Source organism: Anser anser (assembly GCF_964211835.1).
Source record: "Anser anser genome assembly, chromosome: 1".
Taxonomy (NCBI): Eukaryota; Metazoa; Chordata; class Aves; order Anseriformes; family Anatidae; genus Anser; species Anser anser.
Window position 1 is genome coordinate 146,538,035 of NC_139720.1, and position 16,758 is coordinate 146,554,792.

The window sequence follows — 16,758 nt, forward strand, 5'->3', positions numbered from 1 at the left end:
TGGTCTCCAGAGGTCCCTTCCCACCTCGGCCATCCCGTGATTTGTTGAGGAAGTGGACAGTGATTTTGTTTCTATCACTGTCCATGCTGAGAAGAAAAAAATTGAACTTTTAATCATTTAGCAATCACATCAAATGATTTCAATGTGATGGTTAAGTCAAAAAGTGAGTTTTGAATCTACAGCTATTTGAATGGTTTTTGATTCTTTCAGTTAAGTGGCATGTATGAATACAACAAGAAGTTAGAAGATCATGCAAGAAGCATGCAAGCTCAGTTAAATGATTTACAGGTAAGGTTTCTTCTTCCAGGTACCTTCTTCCTTTATAGTTAACAAGTGAAATATAATTCATTGTTACATTTTATTGTAGCAGAAGCATGCATTGGTAATGGCACAGATGTCCAATGTGTCAGGAGGAGTGGTGTACCAACGTAAACGTGGTAACGAGGAAAAAGAGACAGCAATATCAAAAAGTGCTAAGGTAAGAATTGGGCAAGGTGAAAGATCTGTTTGAAAGACTTTAGGCAGTAGAACGTTATGTATCTGCTAGAAATTAGAAAATGCTAGAAATTAGAAAAATAAAATGATTTTTATTGATTTTTTTTAGTGAGTTAATTACAGTAGGAATAGGTAGACACTATATTGGGAGACACAGATAGTCAACTGAAAGAATAAAGTATGTTGCTAAAAATGTCTTTTGAATTTTATATTGTGTATGTATATGTTTTTTGCTTATTTAGCTGTTTTCTTCTTCCTCTCATGTTATCTCTCAACTATGAATTAAAATTATATTCTGCCTGCACTGTAACTGTTTTCTTCTGCTGTGTCAGAGCAAATCTTAAACTTATTCTGGTTACTGCTACAGTACAACACTGTCTTTTATGAATAAAACCAGCTGAAATGTAGTTAGAGAAGTCAGATAACAAATTTTAATTTTATAAGCCAGAGATGATTGTACTGCTGTTATACTTTGGGGAAATGGTCTTTAATGTGGGAAAGAATAAATGCAGTGTTCATATATAGTTCCAAAAGGATCACCTTGTTTTCCTTAAAATACCTTCTTGCATCACTTAATGAAATACTTTCTGTCTCCATGTTATTCCAGTCAGTAGCAAGTCCTCTGCTAGCACTCTGCCAACATTTCCCGACTGGTAATGACTTTCTCCCGCTAGAGGCTAAACTGAAATGAGAAAGAGAGATATTCACACCATTCTACTTGATCTATATCAGATGCCTTAAAACTGTACTGTCTCTATATAGCCAACATATTTCTCTGTGTACGTAGGTTTTAGCGTACTTTAGTCGCAAGTGATATATGAGCAGCATCAGTAGTTATAATTCTGAGTGAAGAGAAGAACAGTTGTCTGAAGGTAGATACAAGAAGACCTGTGAAGGTTTTAAAGAGCTGTTTGTGCAGCCTGTCTTCAGGAACCTCTGGATACCTTTCACAGAGTTTTTCTGTACAGTTGTAGTAGAGGGACAGAATGACAATGTCATGAAGTCTTTATTCTTCTAACGGTGCTACTTACACAGTTAAAATTTAGCATAAGTAGATTGTATGAAATAAAGCAAAGGAGTGTATCACATGTATCAAAATGAGGATTTCCACATGCACAGATCATTAAGCCATTGAGGGAGGATGCACAAGCCATTGAGGGAGTATGTAGATACAGGAAAAAAAGGGAGAAAGGTGTCAGGGGAGCAGGACCTCAACTTTCAATAGGGAAGGAATGTGTTAAGATAGATGGTTCAAATCCATAAAAGTGATTTTAAAGATGTCTTTAGAAAAAACACAAGTGGCTTTAAAAGTGTCACACAGGTTAGAGAAGTGTTGAAAAGCCAGGAGCAGTTAGTGGTTATCTGTAAAAACTTGTGGAGGTCAAGTGGAGTCAACTAGAAAAATCTGATGCCGTTCTTTTCAAATGGGAAAGAGTTACACAGCCATCAACTTAATGTTGGTTCTCAGCTAAATAAATAAATATATGTCCTGGCAAGCTATGAACAAACCATGCGAAGTGCCATGCCAAAAACACTGCAGTAAATGGCAACGAGCTTGTGTTAATCCTAAATTGTCAAATCAGTGTGATTTCCATTAGGACAAGGTAACAGGCATGGCTAGTAGAGGAGTACTAGTTATATGTATGTCTAGACTTTGCTGTATTGTTTCTGGTACAGTTTTACGTGGCGTTTTCATAATCATATTAGAAAAGTATGACAGCTGAAGTAAGGTTGGTGGTAAGGTGTAGTGAGACAGTGTTTCACAGCTGAAGGAATGTACATAGTAGATTCTGGAATAGTCTCTTTTGGGTCCAGTATTGGGTGTTTTCAATGAGAAGTGTGATGGTGAGAAAGAGCACGCTTGTTAAACTTGAAGCGAATAGCAAGCGAGGGAGAATTTCAAGCATGCTGAAAAAGAAGGTTAGGATTAAAATTGATCTTGACAAATTGAAGAGGTAGTAGGTCTGAGAAAAGCGCAATGCTTCAGAGGCAAGAGTGTGCAGTATTGCATTTGAACAGAAATATCATGTGTACACGTACAGGGTGATGAACAAATGCAGGGACACGTGAACATGCCAATCTTTGGCTACATAAAAGGCTGCCACAAAGAGAAAGAAACTAATCTTTTTTTTTTTCCATGTCTGTGATAGAAGTAGTGGCAGGGTAAGTATGAGGAAAAACTAGATTAAAACAAAAGCAGTCAAACACTGGGTCAGAGAGATCAGTAAGACTGGTGCTTCCAGTATTTGCAGGTCTTCAGAACAGACTAGACAAACATTTGGCAGGAATGAAGTGATACAGTTGATTATGATATGGATGGTACCCGATTTAATAATGGAATTGGATGGTTTAGACATCCTGGCACCACCTACAGCAACCCAGTGGCCTGTGAAATTATTGCCAAATCCCTGAAGCACTGTGAAATTATTGTCAAACCCCGAATATGCAAGCCTTATAAAGCATTGTGTAACGTAGTTTGGAGAAATTGAGAATCTTAATTCAAATTTTTTCTCGCAAAACCTTTCACTTGTAATTCTGCTGTCCCTGACTGTTTTGAAAGTTTATGGTCAGTTTCAAGCCACCTTGCTCCTGCTCCATCCCAAGCTGAGCAAGCCTTTCCTAGGCTTGGTTAACTCTAAAGGTTCGGCCTTTATAATGGAAGTAGTTGAGCAGTCCGCTTGGAGCCTATCTGTAGCATTTTTGTTTGTCGATGAGATCGTTTCTATATTTACCACTAAAGTCCTTTTTGCAGCATGATAACAGTCTGAGAGCGAGGCTTAAGAAAATGTAGTGGATGGCTGAATTGTTAGTGCAAAAGACAGCACTTCTGAACAAAGCGCTATTTTCACATAGAAGTTTCTCACAGTTTCTGAGAAAAGGAACGTTATTTTCTGAAAACATTTGTTTTATACTCAGCTTCAAAGCCTCAGTGTTGCTTTTTTTCAGAATCTGCTGGCATATATTTAATTATATTATAAATTCCCAGTGAGGGGTAGAAAAGACACATTCCTTGGTTTCTTTTTCAAGACGCACAGGTTTTTGACTGTTACAAGTAATTGTCATTTCAGTTTTCCTTTGTTGCTGTTTTTTGTCTGTTTTTGCTTATAATTTAATGGTATGTCCTGGTATTAAATTATATTATTATAATATAAAATATTATATTAAAAGATAACTATGTTGAGTTTCACAAGGGTTTTTTTTTTCCAATTCAATGAAATGTAACAAGTATTGGATACATTCCTGGACATTGCAGGACAGGTGTTTAAGTACAGGTGAACTAAAGCGTCTTAACTATCAGCAGTGAATGGTTAGAATATTTGAAAGATTCAAGAAAGAGAGAATTGGGCATGTTTGTGGTTAAAATGGATGCTAAGAAGAAAAGCTAAGTGTAAACAAAAGCTTTGACATTTGTTTTCATTCACAGTTCTTTCCCACATGTGACTTAACTGGGGAATGTACAATTGAGAAGATCTAGGTATTTTCTGGAAAAAAATAAGATCCATAGGCTGTACGCCGTGGCTCCCGTTTTCTTTCTATTTCTTCTTAATACGTGGTGTGGATGTTGCTTTCTTCACTACTGGTTGTATGTGCAGATTGGACCATGCAGAATTACAAATTTGATCATTGGAAGTTTGTCCTATTATTTTAACAGTAAAATGGAACTTAGCTGAGAATTATTTCTAAAATACGCTCTTGTTAATCATGCTTTAACATTTGATATTTCTATAGCTTTATAGGACAGAAATGAACCGAATGAGAGACGCCTTGAGAGGAGTGGCTCAGGAAAATAGTAGACTGAAGTCATCATTTACCTGTGTGATGGTGGAGAATGATTTCCTAAAAAATCAGGCAAGATTAATTATTTCCTGTTATTAGTAGCTTTAGAAGTTACAGTCAACAATTTTAAACGTTTGAACAAGTTGTTTGCAAAATTGCTGATTTTGTTTCTGTAAGACAAGAATTGTGTGAATGGTTGTAATTACTTTCTGCTTCATTTTCTAGCACGTGAAATTTAGTCTCTCAGATCTTTTCCAGTATTAAAGAAATTAGAGTTAGTCCTCTGACCCTGTAGCAACAGGTGATTTTAGGAAAGACTAACCATATCCTCTGAAGCAAACTGAGATTGGATAGAGAGAAAGTATTTTATAATGGAAGCCACCCTGTGCTGAATTGCTCTGCTGATTCTATTAAATAAAAAGTAGCGTGTGTATGTCTAATTCCATGATTACTCAGTATCTTCAGTTATTTTTGAAAGTGTTAATTAAAGGAATATTTTCTCTGTTCTTAAAGACACGCTGAGACAGTGGTTCACAATAATACAGAGTTAAAGTTTTCTTCTCACTTGACTTAAATCTGACCTAAATGCTGACAGGCAAATTGCTACGTAAACTCTTTTGACCATTGCTCCTTCAGTGAATTGTAGTTCTGATGCTCTTGAGTCTGATGAAAATCATCTGCTTCCTAGTCTCAGTAAAATCTTTGTCCTTCTCTTTTGTGCAAACTGAAGTATTCACAGAGGACTTACATGATGATCGGGATGTTTGTTGTATCCATAGAGTACGTTACTTATATTTAAATGGAGGTTATAGTTTGCCTCGTATTCTTTTCTCACAGAGCATGGTCAGTGACAGTGTCATTCTTGCGAGAAGAAAACTTTCACCCTCTCTATTTCCAAGGCCATTAGACCATTCTTGAAACATGCACTCCATTTTTGTGTCATTTCTTAATGAGAAGTAATCAAATACGTAGTGCCTATATCCCTAAAGAGGTATTGTGCTTATTCTTCCCCTGTAAGCGGAAAGGTTGGGCCGCAAGTCAACAAAGAGCCACGACTATTTTATTTATCCAGGCAGAGGTTGCCTGGAGAGGTTGAGGAGTCCCCGTCCTTGAAGATCTTCACAAGCTGCCTGGACGTGGTCCTGGGCAGCCTGCTCTGGGTGGCCCCGTTTAAACAAGATGGTTGGACCAGATGGTCTCCAGAGGTCCCTTCCCACCTCGGCCATCCCGTGATTTGTTGAGGAAGTGGACAGTGATTTTGTTTCTATCACTGTCCGTGCTGAGAAGAAAAAAATTGAACTTTTAATCATTTAGCAATCACATCAAATGATTTCAATGTGATGGTTAAGTCAAAAAGTGAGTTTTGAATCTACAGCTATTTGAATGGTTTTTGATTCTTTCAGTTAAGAGGCGTGTACGAATACAACAAGAAGTTAGAAGATCATGCAAGAAGCATGCAAGCTCAGTTAAATGATTTACAGGTAAGGTTTCTTCTTCCAGGTACCTTCTTCCTTTATAGTTAACAAGTGAAATATAATTCATTGTTACATTTTATTGTAGCAGAAGCATGCATTGGTAATGGCACAGATGTCCAATGATTCAGGAGGAGTGGTGTCCCAACGTAAACGTCGTAACGAGGAAAAACAGACAGCAATATCAAAAAGTGCTAAGGTAAGGATTGTGAATGAGGTGGAATGAGGAGGAATGAAGTGATACAGTTGATTATGATATGGATGGTACCCGATTTAATAATGGAATTGGAAGGTTTAGACATCCTGGCACCACCTACAGCAACCCAGTGGCCTGTGAAATTATTGCCAAATCCCTGAAGCACTGTGAAATTATTGTCAAACCCCGAATATGCAAGCCTTATAAAGCATTGTGTAACGTAGTTTGGAGAAATTGAGAATCTTAATTCAAATTTTTTCTCGCAAAACCTTTCACTTGTAATTCTGCTGTCCCTGACTGTTTTGAAAGTTTATGGTCAGTTTCAAGCCACCTTGCTCCTGCTCCATCCCAAGCTGAGCAAGCCTTTCCTAGGCTTGGTTAACTCTAAAGGTTCGGCCTTTTCAATGGAAGTAGTTGAGCACTCCGCTTGGAGCCTATCTGTAGCATTTTTGTTTGTCGATGAGATCGTTTCTATATTTACCACTAAAGTCCTTTTTGCAGCATGATAACAGTCTGAGAGCGAGGCTTAAGAAAATGTAGTGGATGGCTGAATTGTTAGTGCAAAAGACAGCACTTCTGAACAAAGCGCTATTTTCACATAGAAGTTTCTCACAGTTTCTGAGAAAAGGAACGTTATTTTCTGAAAACATTTGTTTTATACTCAGCTTCAAAGCCTCAGTGTTGTTTTTTTTTCAGAATCTGCTGGCATATATTTAATTATATTACAAATTTCCAGTGAGGGGGAGAAAAGACACATTCCTTGGTTTCTTTTTCAAGACGCACAGGTTTTTGACTGTTACAAGTAATTGTCATTTCAGTTTTCCTTTGTTGCTGTTTTTTGTCTGTTTTTGCTTATAATTTAATGGTATGTCCTGGTATTAAATTATATTATTAAATTATGTTATAAAATATTATATTAAAAGATAACTATGTTGAGTTTCACAAGGTTTTTTTTTTTCCAATTCAATGAAATGTAACAAGTATTGGATACATTCCTGGACATTGCAGGACAGGTGTTTAAGTACAGGTGAACTAAAGCGTCTTAACTATCATCAGTGAATGGTTAGAATATTTGAAAGATTCAAGAAAGAGAGAATTGGGCATGTTTGTGGTTAAAATGGATGCTAAGAAGAAAAGCTAAGTGTAAACAAAAGCTTTGACATTTGTTTTCATTCACAGTTCTTTCCCACATGTGACTTAACTGAGGAATGTACAATTGAGAAGATCTAGGTATTTTCTGGAAAAAAATAAGATCCATAGGCTGTACGCCGTGGCTCCCATTTTCTTTCTATTTCTTCTTAATACGTGGTGTGGATGTTGCTTTCTTCACTACTGGTTGTATGTGCAGATTGGACCATGCAGAATTACAAATTTGATCTTTGGAAGTTTGTCCTATTATTTTAACAGTAAAATGGAACTTAGCTGAGAATTATTTCTAAAATACACTCTTGTTAATCATGCTTTAACATTTGATATTTCTATAGCTTTATAGGACAGAAATGAACCGAATGAGAGACGCCTTGAGAGGAGTGGCTCAGGAAAATAGTAGACTGAAGTCATCATTTACCTTTGTGATGGTGGAGAATGATTCCCTAAAAAAACAGGCAAGATTAATTATTTCCTGTTATTAGTAGCTTTAGAAGTTACAGTCAACAATTTTAAACGTTTGAACAAGTTGTTTGCAAAATTGCTGATTTTGTTTCTGTAAGACAAGAATTGTGTGAATGGTTGTAATTACTTTCTGCTTCATTTTCTAGCACGTGAAATTTAGTCTCTCAGATCTTTTCCAGTATTAAAGAAATTAGAGTTAGTCCTCTGACCCTGTAGCAACAGGTGATTTTAGGAAAGACTAACCATATCCTCTGAAGCAAACTGAGATTGGATAGAGAGAAAGTATTTTATAATGGAAGCCACCCTGTGCTGAATTGCTCTGCTGATTCTATTAAATAAAAAGTAGCGTGTGTATGTCTAATTCCATGATTACTCAGTATCTTCAGTTATTTTTGAAAGTGTTAATTAAAGGAATATTTTCTCTGTTCTTAAAGACACGCTGAGACAGTGGTTCACAATAATACAGAGTTAAAGTTTTCTTCTCACTTGACTTAAATCTGACCTAAATGCTGACAGGCAAATTGCTATGTAAACTCTTTTGACCATTGCTCCTTCAGTGAATTGCAGTTCTGATGCTCTTGAGTCTGATGAAAATCATCTGCTTCCTAGTCTCAGTAAAATCTTTGTCCTTCTCTTTTGTGCAAACTGAAGTATTCACAGAGGACTTACATGATGATCGGGATGTTTGTTGTATCCATAGAGTACGTTACTTATATTTAAATGGAGGTTATAGTTTGCCTCGTATTCTTTTCTCACAGAACATGGTCAGTAACAGTGTCATTCTTGCGAGAAGAAAACTTTCACCCTCTCTATTTCCAAGGCCATTAGACCATTCTTGAAACATGCACTCCATTTTTTGTGTCATTTCTTTATGAGAAGTAATCAAATACGTAGTGCCTATATCCCTAAAGAGGTATTGTGCTTATTCTTCCCCTGTAAGCGGAAAGGTTGGGCCGCAAGTCAACAAAGAGCCACGACTATTTTATTTATCCAGGCAGAGGTTGCCTGGAGAGGTTGAGGAGTCCCCGTCCTTGAAGATCTTCACAAGCTGCCTGGACGTGGTCCTGGGCAGCCTGCTCTGGGTGGCCCCGTTTAAACAAGATGGTTGGACCAGATGGTCTCCAGAGGTCCCTTCCCACCTCGGCCGTCCCGTGATTTGTTGAGGAAGTGGACAGTGATTTTGTTTCTATCACTGTCCATGCTGAGAAGAAAAAAATTGAACTTTTAGCAATCACATCAAATGATTTCAATGTGATGGTTAAGTCAAAAAGTGAGTTTTGAATCTACAGCTATTTGAATGGTTTTTGATTCTTTCAGTTAAGTGACGCGAACGAACAGAACAAGAAGTTAGATGGTGGAGCAAGAAGCATGCAAGCGCAGTTAGATAATTTAAAGGTAAGGTTTCTCCTTACAGGTACCTTCTTCTGTTATAGTTATGCAAGCCTTATAAAGCATTGTGTAATGTTGTTTGGAGAAATTGAGAATCTTAATTCAAATTTTTTCTCGCAAAACCTTTCACTTGTAATTCTGCTGTCCCTGACTGTTTTGAAAGTTTATGGTCAGTTTCAAGTCACCTTGCTCCTGCTCCATCCCAAGCTGAGCAAGCCTTTCCTAGGCTTGGTTAACTCTAAAGGTTCGGCCTTTTCAATGGAAGTAGTTGAGCTGTCCGCTTGGAGCCTATCTGTAGCATTTTTGTTTGTCGATGAGATCGTTTCTATATTTACCACTAAAGTCCTTTTTGCAGCATGATAACAGTCTGAGAGCAAGGCTTAAGAAAATGTAGTGGATGGCTGAATTGTTAGTGCAAAAGACAGCACTTCTGAACAAGGCGCTATTTTCACATAGAAGATTCTCACAGTTTCTGAGAAAAGGAACGTTATTTTCTGAAAACATTTGTTTTATACTCAGCTTCAAAGCCTCAGTGTTGTTTTTTTTTCAGAATCTGCTGGCATATATTTAATTATATTACAAATTTCCAGTGAGGGGGAGAAAAGACACATTCCTTGGTTTCTTTTTCAAGACGCACAGGTTTTTGACTGTTACAAGTAATTGTCATTTCAGTTTTCCTTTGTTGCTGTTTTTTGTCTGTTTTTGCTTATAATTTAATGGTATGTCCTGGTATTAAATTATATTATTAAATTATGTTATAAAATATTATATTAAAAGATAACTATGTTGAGTTTCACAAGGTTTTTTTTTTTCCAATTCAATGAAATGTAACAAGTATTGGATACATTCCTGGACATTGCAGGAAAGGTGTTTAAGTACAGGTGAACTAAAGCGTCTTAACTATCAGCAGTGAATGGTTAGAATATTTGAAAGATTCAAGAAAGAGAGAATTGGGCATGTTTGTGGTTAAAATGGATGCTAAGAAGAAAAGCTAAGTGTAAACAAAAGCTTTGACACTTGTTTTCATTCACAGTTCTTTCCCACATGTGACTTAACTGAGGAATGTACAATTGAGAAGATCTAGGTATTTTCTGGAAAAAAATAAGATCCATAGGCTGTACACCATGGCTCCCGTTTTCTTTCTATTTCTTCTTAATACGTGGTGTGGATGTTGCTTTCTTCACTACTGGTTGTATGTGCAGATTGGACCATGCAGAATTACAAATTTGATCTTTGGAAGTTTGTCCTATTATTTTAACAGTAAAATGGAACTTAGTTGAGAATTATTTCTAAAATACGCTCTTGTTAATCATGCTTTAACATTTGATATTTCTATAGCTATATATGACAGAAATGAACCGAATGAAAGAAACCTTGAGAGGAGTGGCTGAGGAAAATAGTAAACTGAAGTCATCATTTAAGTCTGTGATGGATGAGAATGATTCCCTAAAAAAACAGGCAAGATTAATTATTTCCTGTTATTAGTAGCTTTAGAAGTTACAGTCAACAATTTTAAACGTTTGAACAAGTTGTTTGCAAAATTGCTGATTTTGTTTCTGTAAGACAAGAATTGTGTGAATGGTTGTAATTACTTTCTGCTTCATTTTCTAGCACGTGAAATTTAGTCTCTCAGATCTTTTCCAGTATTAAAGAAATTAGAGTTAGTCCTCTGACCCTGTAGCAACAGGTGATTTTAGGAAAGACTAACCATATCCTTTGAAGCAAACTGAGATTGGATAGAGAGAAAGTATTTTATAATGGAAGCCACCCTGTGCTGAATTGCTCTGCTGATTCTATTAAATAAAAAGTAGTATGTGTATTTCTAATTCCATGATTACTCAGTATCTTCAGTTATTTTTGAAAGTGTTAATTAAAGGAATATTTTCTCTGTTCTTAAGGACACGCTGAGACAGTGGTTCACAATAATACAGAGTTAAAGTTTTCTTCTCACTTGACTTAAATCTGACCTAAATGCTGACAGGCAAATTGCTACGTAAACTCTTTTGACCATTGCTTCTTCAGTGAATTGCAGTTCTGATGCTCTTGAGTCTGATGAAAATCATCTGCTTCCTAGTCTCAGTAAAATCTTTGTCCTTCTCTTTTGTGCAAACTGAAGTATTCACAGAGGACTTACATGATGATCGGGATGTTTGTTGTATCCATAGAGTACGTTACTTATATTTAAATGGAGGTTATAGTTTGCCTCGTATTCTTTTCTCACAGAGCATGGTCAGTGACAGTGTCATTCTTGCGAGAAGAAAACTTTCACCCTCTTTATTTCCAAGGCCATTAGACCGTTCTTGAAACATGCACTCCATTTTTTGTGTCATTTCTTAATGAGAAGTAATCAAATACGTAGTGCCTATATCCCTAAAGAGGTATTGTGCTTATTCTTCCCCTGTAAGCGGAAAGGTTGGGCCGCAAGTCAACAAAGAGCCACGACTATTTTATTTATCCAGGCAGAGGTTGCCTGGAGAGGTTGAGGAGTCCCCGTCCTTGAAGATCTTCACAAGCTGCTTGGACGTGGTCCTGGGCAGCCTGCTCTGGGTGGCCCTGTTTAAACAAGATGGTTGGACCAGATGGTCTCCAGAGGTCCCTTCCCACCTCGGCCATCCCGTGATTTGTTGAGGAAGTGGACAGTGATTTTGTTTCTATCACTGTCCGTGCTGAGAAGAAAAAAATTGAATTTTTAATCATTTAGCAATCACATCAAATGATTTCAATGTGATGGTTAAGTCAAAAAGTGAGTTTTGAATCTACAGCTATTTGAATGGTTTTTGATTCTTTCAGTTAAGTGACGCGAACGAACAGAACAAGAAGTTAGATGATCGAGCAAGAAGCATGCAAGCTCAGTTAAATGATTTACAGGTAAGGTTTCTTCTTCCAGGTACCTTCTTCCTTTATAGTTAACAAGTGAAATATAATTCATTGTTACGTTTTATTGTAGCAGAAGCATGCATTGGTAATGACACAGAAGTCCAATGATTCGGGAGAAGGGTTGCGCTCACGTAAACGTCGTAAGGAGAAAAATGAGACAGGAGCATCAGAAAGTGATAAGGTAAGGACTGGGCAAGGTGAAAGATCTGTTTGAAAGACTTTAGGCAGTAGAACGTTATGTATCTGCTAGAAATTAGAAAATGCTAGAAATTAGAAAAATAAAATAATTTTTATTGATTTTTTTAGTGAGTTAATTACAGTAGGAATAGGTAGACACTATATTGGGAGACACAGATAGTCAACTGAAAGAATAGAGTATGTTGCTAAAAATGTCTTTTGAATTTTATATTGTGTATGTACATGTTTTTTGCTTATTTAGCTGTTTTCTTCTTCCTCTCATGTTATCTCTCAACTATGAATTAATATTATATTCTGCCTGCACTGTAACTGTTTTCTTCCGCTGTGTCAGAGCAAATCTTAAACTTATTCTGGTTACTGCTACAGTACAACACTGTCTTTTATGAATAAAACCAGCTGAAATGTAGTTAGAGAAGTCAGATAACAAATTTTAATTTTATAAGCCAGAGATGATTGTACTGCTGTTATACTTTGGGGAAATGGTCTTTAATGTGGGAAAGAATAAATGCAGTGTTCATATATAGTTCCAAAAGGATCACCTTGTTTTCCTTAAAATACCTTCTTGCATCACTTAATGAAATACTTTCTGTCTCCATGTTATTCCAGTCAGTAGCAAGTCCTCTGCTAGCACTCTGCCAACATTTCCCGACTGGTAATGACTTTCTCCCGCTAGAGGCTAAACTGAAATGAGAAAGAGAGATATTCACACCATTCTACTTGATCTATATCAGATGCCTTAAAACTGTACTGTCTCTATATAGCCAACATATTTCTCTGTGTACGTAGGTTTTAGCGTACTTTAGTCGCAAGTGATATATGAGCAGCATCAGTAGTTATAATTCCGAGTGAAGAGAAGAACAGTTGTCTGAAGGTAGATACAAGAAGACCTGTGAAGGTTTTAAAGAGCTGTTTGTGCAGCCTGTCTTCAGGAACCTCTGGATACCTTTCACAGAGTTTTTCTGTACAGTTGTAGTAGAGGGACAGAATGACAATGTCATGAAGTCTTTATTCTTCTAACGGTGCTACTTACACAGTTAAAATTTAGCATAAGTAGATTGTATGAAATAAAGCAAAGGAGTGTATCACATGTATCAAAATGAGGATTTCCACATGCACAGATCATTAAGCCATTGAGGGAGGATGCACAAGCCATTGAGGGAGTATGTAGATACAGGAAAAAAAGGGAGAAAGGTGTCAGGGGAGCAGGACCTCAACTTTCAATAGGGAAGGAATGTGTTAAGATAGATGGTTCAAATCCATAAAAGTGATTTTAAAGATGTCTTTAGAAAAAACACAAGTGGCTTTAAAAGTGTCACACAGGTTAGAGAAGTGTTGAAAAGCCAGGAGCAGTTAGTGGTTATCTGTAAAAACTTGTGGAGGTCAAGTGGAGTCAACTAGAAAAATCTGATGCCGTTCTTTTCAAATGGGAAAGAGTTACACAGCCATCAACTTAATGTTGGTTCTCAGCTAAATAAATAAATATATGTCCTGGCAAGCTATGAACAAACCATGCGAAGTGCCATGCCAAAAACACTGCAGTAAATGGCAACGAGCTTGTGTTAATCCTAAATTGTCAAATCAGTGTGATTTCCATTAGGACAAGGTAACAGGCATGGCTAGTAGAGGAGTACTAGTTATATGTATGTCTAGACTTTGCTGTATTGTTTCTGGTACAGTTTTACGTGGCGTTTTCATAATCATATTAGAAAAGTATGACAGCTGAAATAAGGTTGGTGGTAAGGTGTAGTGAGACAGTGTTTCACAGCTGAAGGAATGTACATAGTAGATTCTGGAATAGTCTCTTTTGGGTCCAGTATTGGGTGTTTTCAGTGAGAAGTGTGATGGTGAGAAAGAGCACGCTTGTTAAACTTGAAGCGAATAGCAAGCGAGGGAGAATTTCAAGCATGCTGAAAAAGAAGGTTAGGATTAAAATTGATCTTGACAAATTGAAGAGGTAGTAGGTCTGAGAAAAGCGCAATGCTTCAGAGGCAAGAGTGTGCAGTATTGCATTTGAACAGAAATATCATGTGTACACGTACAGGGTGATGAACAAATGCAGGGACACGTGAACATGCCAATCTTTGGCTACATAAAAGGCTGCCACAAAGAGAAAGAAACTAATCTTTTTTTTTTCCATGTCTGTGATAGAAGTAGTGGCAGGGTAAGTATGAGGAAAAACTAGATTAAAACAAAAGCAGTCAACCACTGGGTCAGAGAGATCAGTAAGACTGGTGCTTCCAGTATTTGCAGGTCTTCAGAACAGACTAGACAAACATTTGGCAGGAATGAAGTGATACAGTTGATTATGATATGGATGGTACCCGATTTAATAATGGAATTGGATGGTTTAGACATCCTGGCACCACCTACAGCAACCCAGTGGCCTGTGAAATTATTGCCAAATCCCTGAAGCACTGTGAAATTATTGTCAAACCCCGAATATGCAAGCCTTATAAAGCATTGTGTAACGTAGTTTGGAGAAATTGAGAATCTTAATTCAAATTTTTTCTCGCAAAACCTTTCACTTGTAATTCTGCTGTCCCTGACTGTTTTGAAAGTTTATGGTCAGTTTCAAGCCACCTTGCTCCTGCTCCATCCCAAGCTGAGCAAGCCTTTCCTAGGCTTGGTTAACTCTAAAGGTTCGGCCTTTTCAATGGAAGTAGTTGAGCAGTCCGCTTGGAGCCTATCTGTAGCATTTTTGTTTGTCGATGAGATCGTTTCTATATTTACCACTAAAGTCCTTTTTGCAGCATGATAACAGTCTGAGAGCGAGGCTTAAGAAAATGTAGTGGATGGCTGAATTGTTAGTGCAAAAGACAGCACTTCTGAACAAAGCGCTATTTTCACATAGAAGTTTCTCACAGTTTCTGAGAAAAGGAACGTTATTTTCTGAAAACATTTGTTTTATACTCAGCTTCAAAGCCTCAGTGTTGTGTTTTTTTTTCAGAATCTGCTGGCATATATTTAATTATATTACAAATTTCCAGTGAGGGGGAGAAAAGACACATTCCTTGGTTTCTTTTTCAAGACGTACAGGTTTTTGACTGTTACAAGTAATTGTCATTTCAGTTTTCCTTTGTTGCTGTTTTTTGTCTGTTTTTGCTTATAATTTAATGGTATGTCCTGGTATTAAATTATATTATTATAATATAAAATATTATATTAAAAGATAACTATGTTGAGTTTCACAAGGGTTTTTTTTTTCCAATTCAATGAAATGTAACAAGTATTGGATACATTCCTGGACATTGCAGGACAGGTGTTTAAGTACAGGTGAACTAAAGCGTCTTAACTATCAGCAGTGAATGGTTAGAATATTTGAAAGATTCAAGAAAGAGAGAATTGGGCATGTTTGTGGTTAAAATGGATGCTAAGAAGAAAAGCTAAGTGTAAACAAAAGCTTTGACATTTGTTTTCATTCACAGTTCTTTCCCACATGTGACTTAACTGAGGAATGTACAATTGAGAAGATCTAGGTATTTTCTGGAAAAAAATAAGATCCATAGGCTGTACGCCGTGGCTCCCATTTTCTTTCTATTTCTTCTTAATACGTGGTGTGGATGTTGCTTTCTTCACTACTGGTTGTATGTGCAGATTGGACCATGCAGAATTACAAATTTGATCTTTGGAAGTTTGTCCTATTATTTTAACAGTAAAATGGAACTTAGTTGAGAATTATTTCTAAAATACGCTCTTGTTAATCATGCTTTAACATTTGATATTTCTAAAATACGCTCTTGTTAATCATGCTTTAACATTTGATATTTCTATAGCAACCTGATACCGAAATGAACCAAATGAAAGAAACCTTGAGAGGAGTGGCTGAGGAAAATAGTAAACTGAAGTCATCATTTAAGTCTGTGATGGATGAGAATGATTCCCTAAAAAAACAGGCAAGATTAATTATTTCCTGTTATTAGTAGCTTTAGAAGTTACAGTCAACAATTTTAAACGTTTGAACAAGTTGTTTGCAAAATTGCTGATTTTGTTTCTGTAAGACAAGAATTGTGTGAATGGTTGTAATTACTTTCTGCTTCATTTTCTAGCACGTGAAATTTAGTCTCTCAGATCTTTTCCAGTATTAAAGAAATTAGAGTTAGTCCTCTGACCCTGTAGCAACAGGTGATTTTAGGAAAGACTAACCATATCCTTTGAAGCAAACTGAGATTGGATAGAGAGAAAGTATTTTATAATGGAAGCCACCCTGTGCTGAATTGCTCTGCTGATTCTATTAAATAAAAAGTAGTATGTGTATTTCTAATTCCATGATTACTCAGTATCTTCAGTTATTTTTGAAAGTGTTAATTAAAGGAATATTTTCTCTGTTCTTAAGGACACGCTGAGACAGTGGTTCACAATAATACAGAGTTAAAGTTTTCTTCTCACTTGACTTAAATCTGACCTAAATGCTGACAGGCAAATTGCTACGTAAACTCTTTTGACCATTGCTCCTTCAGTGAATTGCAGTTCTGATGCTCTTGAGTCTGATGAAAATCATCTGCTTCCTAGTCTCAGTAAAATCTTTGTCCTCCTCTTTTGTGCAAACTGAAGTATTCACAGAGGACTTACATGATGATCGGGATGTTTGTTGTATCCATAGAGTACGTTACTTATATTTAAATGGAGGTTATAGTTTGCCTCGTATTCTTTTCTCACAGAGCATGGTCAGTGACAGTGTCATTCTTGCGAGAAGAAAACTTTCACCCTCTCTCTTTCCAAGGCCATTAGACCATTCTTGAAACA

At 36.7% G+C, this 16,758-nt stretch overlaps 1 protein-coding gene across 1 annotated transcript in view; it reads left to right on the forward strand.

Moving 5' to 3' along the window:
• Positions 1–12,705, forward strand: part of LOC310901812 (ranBP2-like and GRIP domain-containing protein 3) — a gene marked incomplete at its 3' end in the record, with an annotated part of 75,395 nt that extends 62,690 nt beyond the window's left edge. The window contains exons 36-40 of the mRNA XM_083842227.1: positions 368–478; positions 5,833–5,943; positions 7,425–7,544; positions 11,888–11,998; positions 12,622–12,705. Of these exons, the coding sequence (XP_083698353.1) occupies positions 368–478; positions 5,833–5,943; positions 7,425–7,544; positions 11,888–11,998; positions 12,622–12,705 (537 nt within the window). The remainder of the gene's footprint in view (positions 1–367; positions 479–5,832; positions 5,944–7,424; positions 7,545–11,887; positions 11,999–12,621) is intronic.
• Between the last annotated feature and the right edge of the window lie 4,053 nt (positions 12,706–16,758).